The 18,613-nt window shown below is 36.6% G+C and overlaps 2 protein-coding genes and 1 non-coding gene across 7 annotated transcripts; 2 read left to right on the forward strand and 1 right to left on the reverse strand.

The window, feature by feature from the left end:
- Positions 1 to 1,287: 1,287 nt before the first annotated feature.
- LOC140004206 (dynamin-related protein 3B-like) lies at positions 1,288 to 11,544 on the forward strand. Its single transcript, XM_072079574.1, has 20 exons — positions 1,288 to 1,900; positions 3,016 to 3,298; positions 3,410 to 3,438; positions 3,559 to 3,660; positions 3,931 to 3,999; positions 4,087 to 4,146; positions 4,475 to 4,588; positions 4,844 to 4,892; positions 5,070 to 5,179; positions 5,757 to 5,849; positions 5,977 to 6,069; positions 6,147 to 6,284; positions 7,538 to 7,651; positions 7,757 to 7,852; positions 7,967 to 8,009; positions 8,257 to 8,402; positions 8,510 to 8,656; positions 9,873 to 9,925; positions 10,098 to 10,197; positions 10,703 to 11,544. Exons 1-20 carry the CDS (start codon positions 1,511 to 1,513, stop codon positions 10,967 to 10,969), a joined length of 2,496 nt encoding a protein of 831 aa, XP_071935675.1. The 5' UTR covers positions 1,288 to 1,510; the 3' UTR covers positions 10,970 to 11,544.
- Positions 2,671 to 2,753, forward strand: LOC140037423 (small nucleolar RNA snoR53Y). The gene has a single exon (XR_011841328.1). It is a non-coding gene; the product is annotated as a small nucleolar RNA snoR53Y (small nucleolar RNA).
- A 1,078-nt stretch (positions 11,545 to 12,622) lies between the features above and the next one.
- LOC140036797 (GATA transcription factor 28-like) lies at positions 12,623 to 17,662 on the reverse strand. Of its 5 annotated transcripts, none has more exons than XM_072079578.1 (10): positions 17,224 to 17,662; positions 16,887 to 16,962; positions 16,669 to 16,795; positions 16,174 to 16,272; positions 15,836 to 15,950; positions 15,240 to 15,299; positions 15,040 to 15,105; positions 14,589 to 14,657; positions 13,826 to 13,906; positions 12,623 to 12,952 (listed from the first exon to the last, which is right to left on the reverse strand). In XM_072079578.1, the coding sequence occupies exons 1-10, from the start codon at positions 17,518 to 17,520 to the stop codon at positions 12,848 to 12,850; spliced, it is 1,095 nt and encodes a 364-aa protein (XP_071935679.1). In that variant the 5' UTR covers positions 17,521 to 17,662; the 3' UTR covers positions 12,623 to 12,847. The 5 variants fall into 5 exon arrangements, with proteins under 5 accessions (XP_071935679.1, XP_071935678.1, XP_071935677.1 ...); XM_072079577.1 differs by having other exon boundaries at positions 15,836 to 15,941; positions 16,669 to 16,802; positions 16,882 to 16,962; XM_072079576.1 differs by having other exon boundaries at positions 12,623 to 12,949; positions 16,669 to 16,802; positions 16,882 to 16,962.
- Positions 17,663 to 18,613: the final 951 nt, after the last annotated feature.

Below are 18,613 nucleotides of genomic sequence, written 5' to 3' on the forward strand. Positions count from 1 at the left end.
TCTTTATATTTATATACCTTTCTTAATTAATCCGACCTTTCAAAAAATTCTAATACTTGAAATATATCTGAATAAATGTCACTCATAACCCATTGCGCAAATCCTTCATTTTGTCTACATTTACTTTTTTTTCTTTTCTTTGGTGATTGTAGATTAAGTATGTGCTACTTTGAGTAGTGCTTTTGAATAAGAAAGGTAACATTTGGTTCTTTAAATGAGTTGAAGATGGTCAAGCAACTATCAGCGTGTGTAAAGCTCATTTATGAGTAAAATAGTAGTAAACCCACCTAATGTATTAATTTCTCGTTAAAGGGTATCATTAAATTCTCATGAAATTATTTGTCTATAATGGAAAATTATTCTTTGCCATTTTTTCAAAAGAAAATAGAAAAAAAATCTTGTTGAAAATACACATTATATTTTATGAATCAATCGAGAATATCTAAACTACTAAAATGAGTTGGAGTTGGTTTCACATTAATTGGTCCTTACATAAACACACGATATTTTAGTATTGTAGCACATGATATATGTGTGTGTATATATACACCCATACATGTGTATGTGTATTTATATGTATATATTCACACATTCACAATTTAAATCTACACCTCTATAACCAAGTTGACCAAAAAGCCCATAGCATTTTTGCAGCTTGGTAGAAACTTTTTCAATAAAAAATTAATCTTTTTTTGGGGAAAATAGATGGTACTAATTTGGATTTAAAATTTACAACATTATGAATGGTATTAAAATTTCAGATACTTTTTTTTATTCACTTTGATGGCATTTTTCCCTCTTATGTGGTAGAGAGAATGTTTTTATCTATTTTTATCATGTAAGAGGAGATGAGAGACTTTTTAATTATATTAAGAAAATATTTTTATTTTTTTGATATGTTGCATTTTAAAGTCGATTGAAATATAATTTTAGAAGACAACGAAGATATGTTTAAAAAGTTAATGCCAAATTTTAATTAATTGAAATATAATTTTTAGACCGAGAGGACCACCCTATATACATACATACATACATACATATATATATATATATTCTTTTTGGGTAAGAAAATGAAGATGCTACGCAGTGTAAACCAACGGGGGAAAATTCTTACCAATAATTGTATGAAGCACAGCGCACATGGGCAATAATCCGCTACTTCCCACCGGCTAAACCCGGGTTAATCCGATCCAATTGGCAATCCTAACCTGAATCCCCATGCACGAAAATCAGACCCCTTTCTTGGGCGGTACGAGAAGAAATCACGAAATCTCACGCCCTTTCTCTCTCCCCAAAAAAATAAGAAAACATTACAAACAGGTTTTCAAACTCTCCCCCTTTCTGCTTTCTACTTTCTCCTTCCGCCTCACGAGTCAAAAGACTCAAAACTCGCGCAACGCTAGGGTTTCAGTACTCCCCTCTCTCGATCTCTTCCACACACAGTAGAACACGGTAGCTAACGCACAGTTGATTTGATTGGTCTCAATTCTCAGCCGACGACAGTCCATCTATGGCTGAGGAACCAGTAAACGACGCCGTTGCTTCTCCGTCTCCGGCCAGTCAATCCAATAGTAGTGTTGTGCTGTTGGGGAGCTCGGTCATTCCGATCGTCAACAAGCTCCAGGACATATTCGCGCAGCTCTCCAGTCAGTCTACAATTGAACTGCCGCAAGTGGCGGTCGTCGGCAGCCAGAGCAGTGGAAAATCCAGTGTTCTGGAGGCACTAGTCGGAAGAGATTTCTTGCCCAGAGGTTCGGATATTTGTACTCGACGACCTCTCGTTCTTCAGCTCGTGCAGACTAGACGAAAGCCTGATGGCACCGATGAAGAGTGGGGAGAGTTTTTGCATCTTCCTGGAAAGAGATTCTACAACTTCAATGAAATTAGGAAGGAGATTGAGGTGAATTGCTAGGGTCTAACTCTGCATTTATGTGCCTATTTTTGCATTTGTTATTTTAAGTCTTTAAAAAATTGTGAAAGCATTTGTATTCCGTAATTGTTTTTCATTATCCTAAATTTGAATCGTTACAATTTCATGAATTAAAAGCTTTAAATATGTAGGTGTGTTGCAGATTTAGGTGCATGAGTGAAAGTATCTGTACAAAGGTTAATGATTGTGGTGATTGTATCATTTTTCTATTTGGTTATTTGCATTTTGTGGAATGTAACGCTTTTGTTTCATGTTCTCGAGCTGTTATTGGTTCAGCGAGTCATATATAATTCATGTACCGCAACACTTGCTACTTTGTAGGCTCCTGTGCTAGGCCTCCTATGCAAAATTTTTGTTAATTGTTGCACTAGAAAAGATACATTTTCATGTTAATACCATTTTATGTCCTTCTACGTAAAATATTACTTATATACTGAGGTGAGACTACTGCTACCCTTACAATTTTTTGGCTGCAACTTTGTCTGTCCGCATATGATGTCCTTACTATCCATTACTAATACCTCCTTACTGATCTGATTGTTTTTATTTGACCTTAAGAAGTAAGCATGAATTATGGGAATTTGAGACCCATTACATGGAGTTTTTTCTGAATAAGGCTGGGTAGTATACAATTGATCCATTAAAATGATGTTCCCTATTATATTTACTCTCATGACAATGCACTAGTCGATTTGTTTTGGCACATGAATTGCCATACCATGTTGTGGTTTCTCACTGTAGTTCGCTGTGATGCTTCAGTTGTAACCATGCTAATTCTGATCAAATGATGATTGGAACCATTTATGATAATTTCTGAGGGACAATTGCCGAAATTTGTATAATTAACTACTCATTATAAGTATAAATAATGGTGCCGTCTAGCAGGTTTAGTGTCAGTTTGCTGTCCAGGTATAAAACTTATGCATTCAGGAAAGGTTTCTTGTTTGGACATCACATTTGTGAAAACAATAGTATTTTTGTTATGTGTTGAACTGCTCATTAAAAAAAAAAAGAAAATTTGCTTTTAGATTTATCAAAGGTCATCTTTTGTGTTTCATAAAACTGAAATTCAATCTGTTCTTTAGGCGGAGACAGTGAGAGAAGCAGGATTAAATAAAGGTGTTTCAGACAAGCAGATTCGTCTAAAGATTTTTTCACCAAACGTTCTTGATATTACCCTTGTGGATTTGCCGGGTATTACAAAGGTCCCTGTGGGTGATCAGCCTTCTGATATTGAAGCACGTATCAGAACAATGATAATGTCTTATATCAAACGTCCTACCTGCCTAATACTAGCTGTTACACCAGCGAATGCTGACTTGGCAAATTCAGATGCTCTTCAAATTGCTGGAGCTGCTGATCCTGATGGTAGGTTCTGGTGTCTTTATTTCTCTTGTTGAAAGCAGTTAAATGTGTGAAAGCTGCTAGTTTATTTGAAATTTGTCAATTCTCGAGTTTAACACAAGTTTCTATTGGCAGGGCTGCGAACAATTGGTGTGATAACCAAGGTAAGCCCCATTTTTTTTCCTTAGATAAAAGACATAATGATATACATCTGGGTTTTAAGGTTTCCTATATTATGTTGAATATTCTGTTTATGAATTCTTTGTACCTGTCTGCTGCTTCAGTTGGATATTATGGACAGGGGTACCGATGCCCGCAACTTTTTGCTTGGAAAAATAATTCCGCTTAAACTTGGCTATCTTGGAGTTGTGAACCGTAGTCAAGAGGTATCATTCTTTTCTTGTCAATCATGAAATGTAGTTCAACTAAACAGATATGCCTGTGGTGTTTTCTATAGTCTGGGTTTTATATGCCTGTAGTGTTTTTTTAAAGCACCTCTTTATTTCAGCATCTGGAAAGATAATGGAACTATCATCTAGTGTACATAAATTTTGACTTGCATAGAGATGCTGTAAGATAAGTATGGGTTAGTGAGGCCTTATTATTTTTTTTTGAAGAAAGTCTTTTTGTGATCCGCTTACTTGGCCCTTTAACAGGACATAATGATGAATCGGAGTATTAAGGATGCACTTATCGCTGAGGAGAAATTTTTCCATAGTCGCCCAGTATGACTTCTGACTTTTTTTTTTACTTTTTAGTTCATATGTTGCTCTGGTTTACCCTACTTCATTTTCCTTGCTGTTTTAATGTAGGTGTACAGTGACCTTGCCGATCGCTGCGGCGTACCTCAGTTGGCAAAGAAGTTGAACCAGGTATTTATGGATTTCTGACTCACAACACTCTCATGCAACTCTTTTTGCTATAGAGTATTATATTAAACGCTGAGTCATTTTTATTGCTTAGGTATATTGCCCTTGACATGTCAATTTGATAATGTCATGCATTTTTCCTAGGAGATGCGTACTTAGAAGTGGAGTAACAAGAAACTATACTTGCCATGCTCTTCTCTGTTCATAAATTCCAGTTTTGTCTTATCATTTAGAAATGATATCCTCTTAATTTTTTATCTCCATGATGTTTCTTACGGTATTCTGCTGTTCTGTAAATCAATCATGATGGTGCTGGCTTGTCTTTTTGCAGCTTTTGATACAACATATCAAGGCTGTTCTTCCAGGATTGAAGGCACGCATCAATTCTAGTCTGGTTAGTGTTGCAAAAGAACACGCTAGCTATGGAGAAGTAACTGAATCAAAGGTATAGTCTGTAATGCAATTTTATATGAAAGTGTTGTCTGTTTGCAGATCATTTTGAGTCCGATTAGAACTTTCTTCTTCATATAATTTGAATTGGAAAGCTGTAGCTATACGATGTTCTTATGGTTGATTAACCTGTCATCAACTGAATGTGGTCTGATCTTTTAGGGTTTTCCGTGCGAGTTTATATTTGTTGACTGTTATAATACGCTTCCTAACAGTGTAACTAATTCTTTGTTGTACTCTCTAACCATAGGCCGGTCAGGGGGCACTACTGCTTAATATTCTTTCGAAGTACTGTGAAGGTAATGCTGCCATGCATTTTGTTTCTTTACGAGTGTTGTGTGTCTGAAAAGTGTTCGATGTAAAATATGAAAAGTGTTTAACAGTATTTTGCTTTAGCTGCCAGCTCCTTTTGGTGGGGGGACCACTACTGGGATGTCATAGGTCATTGATGACATTACCTTTTCTTTCTTAAACAGCTTATTCTTCAATGATAGAGGGAAAGAATGAAGAAATGTCTACTTCTGAGCTCTCTGGAGGAGCAAGAATCCATTACATCTTCCAGAACATATATGTGAAGAGTTTGGAGGTATTTAATGTTGATATGGATTTATGCTGTCAGTTGTAAATTTTTGAAGCTCTGCAATATTTGGTCTCTTTATTTTTCTTTGATCTTTTCATGGTCAACCTTTGAAATTTTTCCATAGGATATGAGTTTGCACATAATTAGGAACTAGCATTTTTGTACTAAATGTTATGACCGTCTCTTTGTTTTCCTGAAAAACCAAAATTGACCATTATTGGGTTAGTGAGAGAGAAAAAAGAGGAAACGAAAAAGGAAGCAAGAACAAAACACACTTCAATTGAGTGTAAAAGCATTTTGTTGTTATAATGCTTACTTGTTTGGTTTTAGTTCCCCTACTCATTTGCAAGTAAAAGCCATGGGTGTGCTTTATCAGATACACCTTTTTTTACAATTCTTTTTCCAAGTCTTTTTTTAAGAGAAAATGTTGGAGCATCCACTGATTTGTCTGCCATATTGGCTGGTAAATTATTTGTTCGTTTGCTTCGTCCAAATCATAGTATATATATCCAGTTTAAATTTCCAGTGCTGGCTTAGTTAAATTGCTGCTAACAAACTTGACCGAGATTGTTACATCTCACAGGAAGTGGATCCTTGTGAAGATTTGACTGATGATGACATTCGAACTGCCATTCAAAATGCAACTGGTCCTAAGTCTGCATTATTTGTACCAGAAGTGGGTCTTTTATCAAATTATCGCCTATTCATTGCTATCTGAAATGTATGAGTTAATGGAAAAATTTCTTACTCAATTGACAGTTTGTTTGTTGTATCTTTGTTTCTTGGGGAACTGCATCCTTTAGGTGCCATTTGAAGTTCTAGTTCATAGACAGATAGCTCGTTTATTGGACCCTAGTCTTCAGTGTGCTAGATTCATTTATGATGAGCTGATAAAGGTGCGCTGCTTATATTTTCTGGACATGAGAAGTCTTAACCATATCTGGAGACTAATTCTGGTTATTTCTCTCTTCAGATGAGCCACCGCTGCATAATCCATGAATTGCAACGCTTTCCTGTTCTTAGAAAGCGTATGGATGAGGTCACAGGGAACTTTTTACGGGAAGGCCTTGAACCCTCTGAAACAATGATTGGTCACATCATTGAGATGGAGGTATGGTATTTGGATGTTTTCCTCGTTTCTTGGCCTGAAGTATGTTTCCTGTATGCCATTTCCTTTCACCTATACTTGTAGAATAGGCCTGTGACATTGAAAAAAACTCACAATAGCCTTTTTCCTCTTTTTGGATTTTGTACAGATGGATTAATTATTTTACTTTCCCAGGAAATATGCAGCTTGTTTTGTTTATTCGTTTGTTTTTAAGAGGGTTACTTGACAAGAAGTGATTCTTGAAGGATCATTAAAAAGACCGGAAGCGTGTATTATGGTTAGAAGTTTTTAAAGTGAGAAAAACAATTTTAAATTGAGAAGCTGTTCTCAAATGCATCTCAGAATTTGATTTTTTAGCTTAATTAAGCTAGAAGCAAAATATAACAACTGATCCCGTCTTTTAGTGTAAGAAAAACTTTTAGTTTAGGTGATTGTAAGCAATTCATCATGGCTCTTGTTGAATATAAAATAGTTCAGCATGTTATATACTTAGCGAACCCACAACAAATGAAAATCAATTCATGAATTTGGTTTCTTGGTAGCTTCTTTATTTTCCTTTTATTTGTTGCATGTAGAGTCGGAACTCGTAGCTTATACGAATGAAAGTCCTTTTTTTCCCCTTGCATTTATCCTCACTAGCCCTATTTTACTATGATGTGAATGCCTTTGGTTAGCCCTCAGGTTCTGCTGTTAGTGTTTTTCTTATTTTGTATTTCCAACTTTAACCTTTTTTGGGTTCTTGCCTGCACGCCTTTTGTTTTTTGGGGGGGGGGGGGGGGCGGTGCTACTGGTTGTGTGGTTTGGTGGTGTGTTCTGCACTCTAGCAGTATAATCAGATTCTTTGATAGGAGATGTTTTATCTAATGATGAACAATGGTGAAATAGTAGTGTTGAGGGGTATAGTATTAAAATTGCCAAATCCAAGCATTTTAGGAATGTTGAGGCGTGTAGGATTAAAATTATAAGTGAAGCAAAGACCTGTGTGCTGATTATGACATTGGGATGACTTACCTGAAAATGATACGTATGATAAGGAGATCTGTTTTTGGCACATCTTCTACAATGAAAACTCTTCTTCTAAATAAGAAGACTTTGCCCAAGCAAGAAAATACGTTTGATTCAAAATTGTTGTTATGGATATTGCGCAAGTCTGGATCTTTAATTTAGATGTCCACCAGGGTCCTCTTTGCACAGGTTGTAATTATCCTTGTTCAAGAATGATATAATCCTGGTATAATAACTAATAAGTTCTGCAGATGGATTACATAAATACATCCCATCCAAATTTTATTGGTGGTAGTAAAGCTGTGGAAACGGCATTGCAACAGATAAAGTCCTCTAGGATATCTGCCCCTAATCCAAGACAGAAGGTAAATTTTGTTTATTTTATTTTACATTGTGCCTTTCCACTCCTTAGTTTCACAATCAAGCTTAGCTGTTATATTTGCTGTTTCTGATTTACATAACATCAACAGGATGTTGTAGATTCAGAGAAAGCACCAACATCAGAAAGAAGTCTAAAATCACGTGCTATTCTTGCTAGGCCGGTGAATGGATTTGTACCCGAACAGGTAGGCCTTTTATCTGTCTATGTTAATCCCAGTGGATTCTGTGGGGCCATGCTCTTGGTTTTGACTTTTTGTATATCTACCTGATAACTTTTCATCTTTTTGCATGGGATATAGAGTGTTCGCTCTGCTGCAGATGTCGAGAAAACTGGAAATTCTGGTATTGCCATCTCATTGGTGATATTATCCATATCATATTTACTATGGGAAAGCATTAAATGTTCAACAGTTCTGTGTGAATTGACCTATAAGATATGCTAATTACTCTTCTTATACGGTGATTTGAAAAATCCAAGTCAAGGCCAGGATACAAATCTTATGTCTTGTTTCCAGATGCATTTAAGGATGAGGATGAAAATTAATATAATTATTTGCATTCTGCTATATTGCTGGACCTACTACAACAGGTTCAAGCTGGGGAATATCCTCTATTTTTGGTGGATCTGACAATCGCTCATCTGCTAAAGAGAACACCAACAAGCACTTTAATGAACCTGTTCAGAGCATGGACCATGCCTTTGACCATGCCTTTTCAATGATTCATCTAAGAGAGGTTTTTGCATGCACTCTTATTCCCAGTCTCTTGTGGATAGCTTAAATAAGCTTTCTTTTGGTCTGGCACATGATTTTGTTATAATTTTCTGAGAAATTTTCTTACAGCCACCAACAGTGCTAAGGCCATCTGAAACCCATTCAGATCAGGAGGCAATTGAGATTACAGTAACAAAGCTGTTGCTGAGGTCCTACTATGATATTGTTAGAAAGAATATTGAAGATTCTGTACCCAAAGCAATCATGCATTTTCTGGTAAACAATAATTCTTCTTGGGATTGCACCTCTTTTGGTTGTTTATTACTCTATATTTCTTTTGTCGCATCAGTTTCCCATTATCACTGCCTGTAGTATTTATAACCTAAGGTTTCATGGCTGAGAGAAACTTTTGAGTGTGGCATACATTTCCTGATCAATTGGCATTGATTTTGAATTGGCAGTTACTGCTGTCATACTCATTGATACCTTTCTTCTTCTGATCTTTCTATTTGTTCGAACATACTTTTTTTTCTCTGATTTTAATATTGTGGATATTAACCTAGAATGTTAATCCACTATTTACATTGATACTTCTGTACAGGCAGTGTTTAATTGTTGCTGACTACAAGCAAATAAGAATATTCTTATTGGTATTGCAATTTTTTCTTCATGGGGTTTTCACTGCTATTCTTCAGTATCAGAAATTTAAAATATTCAATTTTGTAGCTGTTTTTTCTTGGTTATGGCGTAACTTTGTGATTATGTGGGTGGTTGGCTTTGTAACATATTATGCTCTTGGAGAACCAATTCCATGCTATTTGTTCCAAGTATATTTTTTATGCAACTTTTGGGCCACCAGCACCCTGAGATATCTTCTGATGCTGTGAGACAGGTTATTTTATGAGGTCTCAAGCAAACACCACGACCTTCCCCCACCCCCACCCCTGGGGCAGGAATAAATAAGTGAAGCACAAAATGAATGTCATCATACACTTCTAATTTATAAAGTCACTCTCTCTCCCTCCATAGTTGTCCGTCGGTTCGTATGTCTGTGTGCGTGCCAATATGGGAATCCCTGCAATGAGGTCTCCTTTTATTTTGGCAGTCCATGTTATTGCTTTGTCATCAATTGAATTGTAAGATATCACTGGTAACTTGGTAAATTAAAACAAAGAGTGTTCTAGTTTTTTGACAACGAATGACGAATTGTCATTTATCAGTATGAATTTTTGATGAAGAATGACGAACTATCATTTATTAGTTTGGAAGAATGGTATCAAGTAAATGTCAACTTATGACTGGGAAAACCTTGGATTCTCAATTGTGGAACTGTTGCTGCTATGTTAAATAGTTCTGTTTGCTTGCAGCTGAGGTCTTCTGTCCCAAAAACAGTAGAAATAGTTCTGGTTTTACTTTTCTTCAAGTTTGCTGTTTAAAAAGGATGAAGTACAACTGATTAATGTAAGTTTTTTGCGATAAATGATTGACCCAGGTAAACCACACCAAACGAGAGCTGCACAATGTGTTCATCAAAAAGCTTTACAGGTAATATATATGTAGCTAATCTTGTCATAATGGTGTTTTAATATCAACTTTTTTTTTGAAAGCTTCACACACTAGGTACCTCTGGTCTTCTGGTGGACTCTGACCTTCAAGTTCTGTGTCTGCTTAATTATTCATCAGTTATATTGACTGGGATAATGGTAACTTGTATCAGAGACAATTTGTTCGAAGAGATGTTGCAGGAACCGGATGAGATAGCCTTGAAGAGGAAACGTGCTCGAGAGACACTTCGTGTTCTTCAACAAGCTTTCCGAGTGAGTGCTTGGATCCTTGTGATTGTCTGTAGCTAAATGAACATTTCAAGTTTGTGTCTATTCATTTTACAGTTTGGAGGTTTATTGCTATGTTTCAATTTCATGCATGAATGCTGTTAGCATGTCAATTTTGTCAATCAGGCTAAGTATAGACTCTTTGGGTTTTGTGGTTGTCGTCTTGTGATCTTTTCGGGCAAAGGCCTTCTACCAGAACAATGTCCTGTCTCTATGGATTGCTAAAGCTCCAAAGTTCATTCTCTTCCCATTCTCATCTATAGTTTGTTCTGATTGGATCTTGTTATCGTTTGTTTTCCTTTCCCCTTTTACTCCTTCCTTTTTTTTTTTAACAAATTTTCTAATTTTTGGTTACTCCTTCCCTTTTATAGTTTGTTCTAATTTTTGCTAGGTGATTAAGCTAACCAATTGCAGATGGTAAACCTCCTTGAAAAAATTTGAATGGAACTTGTGCAATTGAAGGCAATGTTTTGTTATCCTTTTTATCTAGGTTTTGGATGAGTTGCCTCTTGAAGCTGATACAGTAGAGAGGGGCTACAGCTTAAGTACAGACACAACTGGTCTCCCAAAGATCCATGGGCTGCCATCATCATCCTTCTACACCACCAGCAGTGGTTCAACTGATTCCTACACTGCTCCAAAAAATCTCAAATCCCGCAAGTCATCTCATTCTGGAGAGCTCCATTCTCCATTTTATGGCAATGCTGACTCTAATGGAGGGGGGCGAAATTATCTTTATCCTGCAGTTGATGTATAGGCTGATTGCTGACATGGTGGATGGAAAGACGTTTGATCACTGTCCAGCAGATTGGAGGACATCTAGGATCATGGCCTTCGGATCTGGTGGAGAGCTAGTATTCTTTTATGAAGAAAAAGTTGATAGTAAGGTTGACCATTATTTTGCCTACCCATCTATTTTTTCATTTCCTTCCCCATATATAGTTTGTTTTAAGTGGTTATCACAAGCTCCAACATAAAACGTCTTAAATAAAGGAGCCATTGCTTCCATCTTTGCTAGCAGTGGTGACCTTTTCGTTGCTGACAATTTGCCTAAATTTATGGAAGTGTATTTAGTTTCTTTACCCTGAGGTTATGCAATTTTGTTGGTCCAGCTCTCGTGTTCTTCACGATCATGACTGAGCAAGTTCTCGGATGTGATTTCAACCATGTTTTGGAGGTTTGTGTACAGTATATAAAGTTTTGCTTTTTCTACTGGGAGAACAAATGTATCTCTGACTCGATATTAATTCATATTTTGACACGGTAGTATTCCTCCTGTTTATGTATGGCAACACTGTTAAAGCCTTTCATATCGAGAATTTCTTGATGTAATTGTTTCTTCTTGAGGTGGTACAAGTATGAATCCGGTAACCTTTATCAGAAAAGAGTGCTTGGTTGAATGCCCTAAAATATTTGAAAGACAAATACTTGGCCTAAATGCGCTTTAAGATCTTGCACCGGGGCAGTACAACCATGTCCTTGGCATCTGTTTTAAATTTGCTCAGAGTAAATGAATGAAACGTGGACAAGCCCAATATAGGCATCCATGGGAGACCCCTAGAATTTTGTGCTCCCTGTATCCTATTGTTAATGTTGTGTTTTCACTTTATTGATGTTTTACAATAAGAGTTATCATTTCAAATTGGATACATGTTTTTTATTCTTATTGTTTGAAACAGTAACTTTTTAAAATTTTAATGTGCATTTAACAAGAAAATATTTTAAATTTGAAGTATACATGTGTAAATTCATTGATATCACATCATCTAAACATAATGATTACTGTATCTCCATTAAAAGTTGGATCCCCGTGACTTTACTATGTCTATAGAAAGCTAGATTTTCAAAACTCTAATATTGGAATGGAGAGACTATTTTAGTAGTATCATGTTTGCCTATATTGCGGGAATAAATAAATTTTAAACTATATATGCCGGGGCCTGCCCATGTTAGTAGTCAAGAAAAGAGGGGAAAGTGCCATCCGTATTACTATATTTTTCTAGTCATCCATTCAAACCGCAAAATTTCACAGAACTTCCAATTCTGAATTATGTGGAATAGGAAGGCCAACAGTGCACTCTTAGACTGGCTAAACTGGAAGCTCTTTCCATCTCCTAGTTCATTTTTTAAGGCCTAGCCATGCTAGAAGTTTCATCGATGAAAATGTGGCGTACATGTTTCGTGATCCCCTGCCCAAGCTTTCCCCATCTCTCCTTTTTGCTCCCTCTGTGTTCTGTGGTAGCATGTCAGATTGATTGTCATGAAGGCAGGAAACTAGAATCCCTAAAACATAACAAACTCTAACGCAATTAAACCAACCACTTGGCTGGGTCAGGGTGACACAGCAATCTTCATGTCGTATACAAGCAGCGTAAATAGGCATTCCTCAGCGAGAAAGGAAGAAAGAATCTTGGTCACTCAGACAATCATCAATTATATTCTATAAAATGTTCAGCAACTCCTCCGATACATGCATACGCTTTTAGTATTATGGACAGAAGCGTCTGTACAAGTTAGAGGCCAGCTCATTCCTCACTAATGTATCCAATTAGTCATTTACCATCTTTGATCAAAACTGTACATGATTAGCTAAACTAATTCACCACCTTTGGACGGCACATGCTCCACTACCCATCTACTCAAGATCTGCGTTGCTAGAAAGCCAAACCTGCTCATCAAAATTCGAAGGAATCTCGAATTCCGTCCCCGAAGCATTAGCAAGTTCATCTAAAGTCTCCTGCTAATACAACGTCACCAAACATATAACTGTGTAAAACTTTGTGAACATATTAATAGCAGTGAATTCACATATCAGGTTAAAAGAACAAATTTCCAAATTTAAGGGAAAACAACAGCACAAAATTAAGTTTAGAATTGGAGATGTCAAACTACAGAACTAGGCCAAGAAAAAGCATTCCTGCAAATTTGAAGGAAATCTATATAAAGATGGTTATCAGAAATAAAGGGAACTTCCAACAGTTCAGCACAGCCAAATTTTTTCCCCCCTCTTTTTTTTTGCTTTCAAAAAACGAAAATGAAATTAACTTTACAATTCAACTATCACAACTGGTTTCTTCATGCAAAGAGACGAGGGAAAAAATAGTTAGGGAATTAATATTTGCATGCTAGTAATAAGTCCAGAATTGCAAGCATTTAACAAAGTTCATCTAAGCTAATAGTTGCAAGAAAAAAAGAGCCAATAGTCTCTGCTAGCCAAATGTTAGAATAAGTATGGAAGCATCATGGCCCCCTGAGTTAGTCAATAGATTAACTACTAGTATCAAGTCAGGAAGCTTGTCACCATGGACGTATAAAGTCTCTCTTCCACTAAAACACAGAGCATCTAATTTTGGAACTGTACATAATGTATATCAATCAAAACCAAAGCTACCCTTGATGAGGTGTTCCAAGGAGCAACAGCATGATCCACTGAAAACCCCAACCTCACCCACTCTCCTCAAACCCACAAATGGTAAAATGGAGCATATATACCTGGATATAAGTGGAAAACTCTATAATATTTATACAACAATGAAAAATGAACAAATGAATTTTCAAGAGTCAGAAGTGTTATCAAAAACCTTAAAGATCTTGAAAATTAGGAAAATTTTACCTGTCCATCCAGGTTAATTGATGAATTTCCTAATCCAACAGGAGAATCACCACTAAGTCCTTGAGCAGTTTCCAGCAAATCCTGAAAATGACAGGTAAATTAGATACATCCAGAAATTGAATGCAATTGGAACCATCAAGGGAAAGAAAAGTTTGATTTGCAGGAAAAACTTACTAAAACAAATTGCAGTAAGTTCACAAAAAGTGCAAGCAAAACCAACTACCAAATATCGTCATAAGTGATTCATACTAAAACTCATTCATACTGTAGTTGGAGTTAACCAAGATATGATATGTAGAACGTGCGACACAGAGTTGCTTCATAATTGCTTAAGGAAAGCCACTTAAATTATAGCAAGCAGCAACAAGAGAGTAATTTCAACTCAAGTTATCTAACCTAATAAAAGTCCTTTTTTCCTAATGAAATTTAGTAGTACTAGCAGATTTCAAATGTAAAAGTGCTTTTTTGATGTACACATTTGCAACTCTCAAATATGTTCTCAAGTAAGATACAAACTACTATCCTAGCTTTTATCTTCTTCTGTTTTTCTTTTCTCCTCCTTTTTATCCCACAATGCTACTCAGCCTATACCACTTAAGAGGGAAAAGCTAAGTTATGGGGTCATGATGAGTCAAAGAAATGAAAATCTTGAGAAATAGAGCACTTATAGTTCATTTAGTAGAAGAGTAGAATTCTTGAGAACCTTGCACTGGTGAGAGGGAGTTTCTTAAAAGAGTTTCATTGCAAAAGAATCTACAGCTACCTGTGCATTTGGTCTAAGTGAAGGGCAACCAGACTCCACAAACATGGGTTTTGCATCTTCTGAACTTCCCTGTACAAGTAAAAAAAAAAAGAAAATTCAGTACCAACTGATGGTGTATGTCCAGTTGCCACTTATTTCAGAGCAATTTCAGCCAAATTAATCAAAAAAAGAAAAAAAGTACCCACAATAAGGCATCAAGGGTGAAAGGTTAACTATATTACCAGATACATAAAAGTGATATCTAGTACATAAGTATATTTCAGAATCTATCTCTTATTCAGGAGATCACTAATCCAAATCCCATCATCAACAAAAATTCCTAAGGAGATATTCAAATGTCATCTATTGTCTCAAAGTGAATATTCCCTATCATTCTGAATATCTGATGCAAAAGCAAAACAACCAAATTTTAAAGAATTGATTCAACTCAAGTTACCCACAGATAAAATACCTCTTCATCCCGGTTATGATATGAATTTTCAGGTTCCATGCTAGAAGCCTTCATCTCTGGAGTTTCCTGGTGATTGCATGAACACCATGAGGTCCATAAAGCAGAAACATGTTTGTATATGATCATAATGGAGTATAACACCATGGCTAAAGGTCAACATCTTATTACTGTTTATATATAATGAGAGAGAAACTATTTACCGGATCGCTTTGGTCGAAGCATGCACTTCGTCCTCCCTTAGTAAGATCCCGCAAAGTTCCCTTGACAAGAGACAGAAATTGTCAGTCAAAGGCGAACTCCAACCAGAATAATATCAGGCAACACAAACAGCACTATAACATTAATCAGAAATTCAAATACCCATAGTTTTACAAGTCACAAACACATTGTAGTAGACAATGAAGTATTCTGGCACAAAGCTGTCATTATTATAATCCATGAAGGCTACCAAAGCACGAAGCATTAAAGAATGCAACAGCCCAATGATCTTCCACACTAAAAGTCATAAATAAAAAATGCCAACTGATTTCCAAAGCAGTTCACAACTATATGAAGGAGAAATTTAAGACTAACACAAAATTACTTTGCAATTCATTTTACATAGGCCATATGTTCACTGACCAAAAGCAAAATAATTCTACCAATTTAGCCCTTCTAGTCCCATAGCCAGCCTAGCTCATAAAATGTTTTCATTGATTAAAACAAAATGTAGATGAAGGCTAATCCGCCCAGAACAACAAATGATTAATTAAAAACAGAAAAGATAAATTACACAACACGTCAGACAAGCTTCTACCTTGTTAGCCCACATTAATCCACAAGCATTGCAGAGAGTTCTTGGACCTCCTGGCCCCCGTCGCATTGCTGGAGTTGATTTTTCACTAACCCCACAATGTTGACACCTGCGTGAACTAGTGAATACATGGATAGTTAAACAACCACATGTAGAACAGAAAGGACGCGTTTACACGAGTAAATGATAGCTTAATAGAATAACTCAAAAATGAGAAAAAGCTCCAACATAACTCGTTCACTTCTGTTCCAAAAAACAATGCAAATATGAATTGTATCAAACAAGCAAAAGAAAAAACCTCTGGAAGTACCAATTATCGGAGAAGATTTTAGAGCACTTACACGTGTTCTTGATGAGGAGTGCCTTCGCCTGACTCCCAATTTTCAGCAGCTTTTCCTGCATCTTTTAAAGAGGCAAATTGTCCATTTCTCCGATGCATCCTAATCCAAAATAGAACCAGAAAGAGAATCTCTCTCAATTTTATACCACACACAACACAACAAGCAGTTTGCAATATCACAAGTGTCAGTAATAAATATAAAGCATCTACTGAGCAGAATATTGTATACAGAGTCATGGACGATGATCTAAACCATTGAATTGCATGCCGTCCTCTACAATCATGTTCTTGTGTTCTATTATCTTTACTCAATCTTACTAAAACTACAGTCACCACTCACCAGCCATCCTAGATCTGCTTTAAGCCCAGGGTCATGATCATTCAAAATTGTAACCCAGAAAAACCAAATCCCATAATTTAGAATCAAGTCTCATAGCATACGAAAGTTAAGGAACACTGCAACAACTAGCAAAAGAATATGATCTTTGAACCGCACCTCTGTGCAACTTCTTTTCTGCAAGTGTACCGAATCTTCTTCTCAAAGCATCTCTCTTTCCTCTTCTCACGAAATCTAACCAATGACGCAATTCGTCTAGACACATTTGGTTGACTGGAACCATCATCTGTAGTCTAGAGCATTATTCAAACGGTAGCATCAAACTTTGCAGATGAACAGAACTAGAAAAAACGAAGTATTTGCAAAAAGTACCTTACAATTTTGTTGCAACAGAAATTCAGAACTAGGTATACTACGTGGTACATCACGCCCTCCCAATAGCAAAAGTACCGCCTGCACTTATAGAGTAATTCCAACGATATAAACATCCCTTGCTTCTTTATGCAATTAAAGGGAAAAAAAAATTATTTCCTTACCAAATACCGGAACAACAAAAGTATTGTAATCATTTCTCACCAAAAAAATAGAAAAATTACACCACAACACATGTTCAAATAACAATTAAAAGAAGAAACACAGAAAATTAAACCAAATAAATGGAAGCTACACAGGAGGAAAAATGCTAAAAATCTCATTTGCCAATTATAATTGAACCTTTTCGGGAGGAACAGCAGGGAAAACATAGACTTCGCCTTCGAAAGAGATGGTGAGCTCACTAGTCCGTGATGCCATGGGAGCTCCGCCGGGGCTAGTTAGTATAGTCGCTATTGGCATGGAGTTGACAGCTCGCATCTCCCGAGCGCCGCTATTGATCCGTTCGTCAACGGCGCCGATGTCGTCGGCGTCAAAGCCGCCGGCGGAGCCGTCTTCGTCAACTTGAAATGGCACGTTCACGTAACGATCCTTGTACGGCCGTGTATGACGTCGTCTTCCGTTCATCGTCGACGCCATTTCTCCACCATCACATGCAACGATCCAAAAACCCTAACCCCGGAGCCCAGGTCAGTAGCTCGGGCGAGTAAGTCCACTGGAGACTACCACGAGATTATCCGAATTGCTCTACTCCAACTGTGATTAATAAACTTGATTAGGAAGGAGAAAATAGCGTTGATTTCATAATTACTTTTACGTTTTTGCCTGAAAAGGGGTAGACTTGGAGTTGTTTGGAAGGGAGGGGGGGAGAAATAATTTAATGAGTATGCATTTTCAATTTCATTTAATGGTAAATGGGGAGATAAATCACGTGACAGGTGAGAGAGGAGTCACGTGATTGGCCCGGGACATCATCCAGGTAGTAGGATTAATGGCTGATCAGCCGGTCAAATTAAAGATTTTTTTTTTTTTACGATAATGATAATATTTTTATAACATAAATCTATCCTAACCTAGAAAGATGGCAAGGCTAAAGGGGCTGTGCAGTAGGATTAACGGTTGATCAGCGGATCAAATTAGATATTTTATTTTTCGACAATTATAGAAGAGTCTAAAGAGGTTGTGAATAAGGGAGTAGCAGGTTATTAAAATCTATCATAATCTAGAAGAAGTAGAAGGCTAAAAGGGCTGTATAGTAGGATTAACGGCTGATCAGCGAGTCAAATTAAATATTTTATTTTCCGGCAATTATAAGAGAATCTAAAGAAATTGTGTATAAGGGAGTAGCAGGTTATTAAAATCTATCCTAATCTAGAAGGAGTAGAAGGCTAAAAGGGCTGTGTAGTAGGATTAATGGCTGATCAGCAGGTCAAATTAAATATTTTATTTTCCGGCAATTATAAGAGAATCTAAAGAAGTTGTGTATAAGGGAGTAACAAGTATAAGAATTTGATTAGACTAAATGGATGTTCTGATATAGATAAAGTTTGAATCTCTCGACCTATAAGCTAAAAAGAAATTTAATCCGTTTTTTGTGGCCACTGAGCCAAAATTTAGTGGTTGGTCAAATTAGAGATCCAACGTGCTGAATGAATTGTGTTTTCATGTCAGAGGATTGATGACCACTTTGGTGATGGATTGTGTTCGATGAATCAGACACTGTATAAAGTAT

The sequence above is a fragment of the Coffea arabica genome, chromosome 2e, assembly GCF_036785885.1.
Source record: "Coffea arabica cultivar ET-39 chromosome 2e, Coffea Arabica ET-39 HiFi, whole genome shotgun sequence".
Taxonomy (NCBI): Eukaryota; Viridiplantae; Streptophyta; class Magnoliopsida; order Gentianales; family Rubiaceae; genus Coffea; species Coffea arabica.

What these genes read in the sequence shown, in the direction of transcription:
- LOC140004206 (XM_072079574.1), top strand. Translation starts at nt 1,511, where the DNA reads ATGGCTGAGGAACCAGTAAACGACGCCGTTGCTTCTCCGTCTCCGGCC. An exon ending in CAATTGGTGTGATAACCAAG is followed by an intron (nt 3,439 to 3,558) that starts GTAAGCCCCATT and finishes CTGCTGCTTCAG; the next exon opens with TTGGATATTATGGACAGGGG. An exon ending in TTCTTCAACAAGCTTTCCGA is followed by an intron (nt 10,198 to 10,702) that starts GTGAGTGCTTGG and finishes CTTTTTATCTAG; the next exon opens with GTTTTGGATGAGTTGCCTCT.
- LOC140036797 (XM_072079575.1), bottom strand. Translation starts at nt 17,520, where the DNA reads ATGGCGTCGACGATGAACGGAAGACGACGTCATACACGGCCGTACAAG. An exon ending in ACTCCTCATCAAGAACACGT is followed by an intron (nt 15,951 to 16,173) that starts GTAAGTGCTCTA and finishes TGTATTCACTAG; the next exon opens with TTCACGCAGGTGTCAACATT. An exon ending in GCTTCGACCAAAGCGATCCG is followed by an intron (nt 15,106 to 15,239) that starts GTAAATAGTTTC and finishes TGCAATCACCAG; the next exon opens with GAAACTCCAGAGATGAAGGC.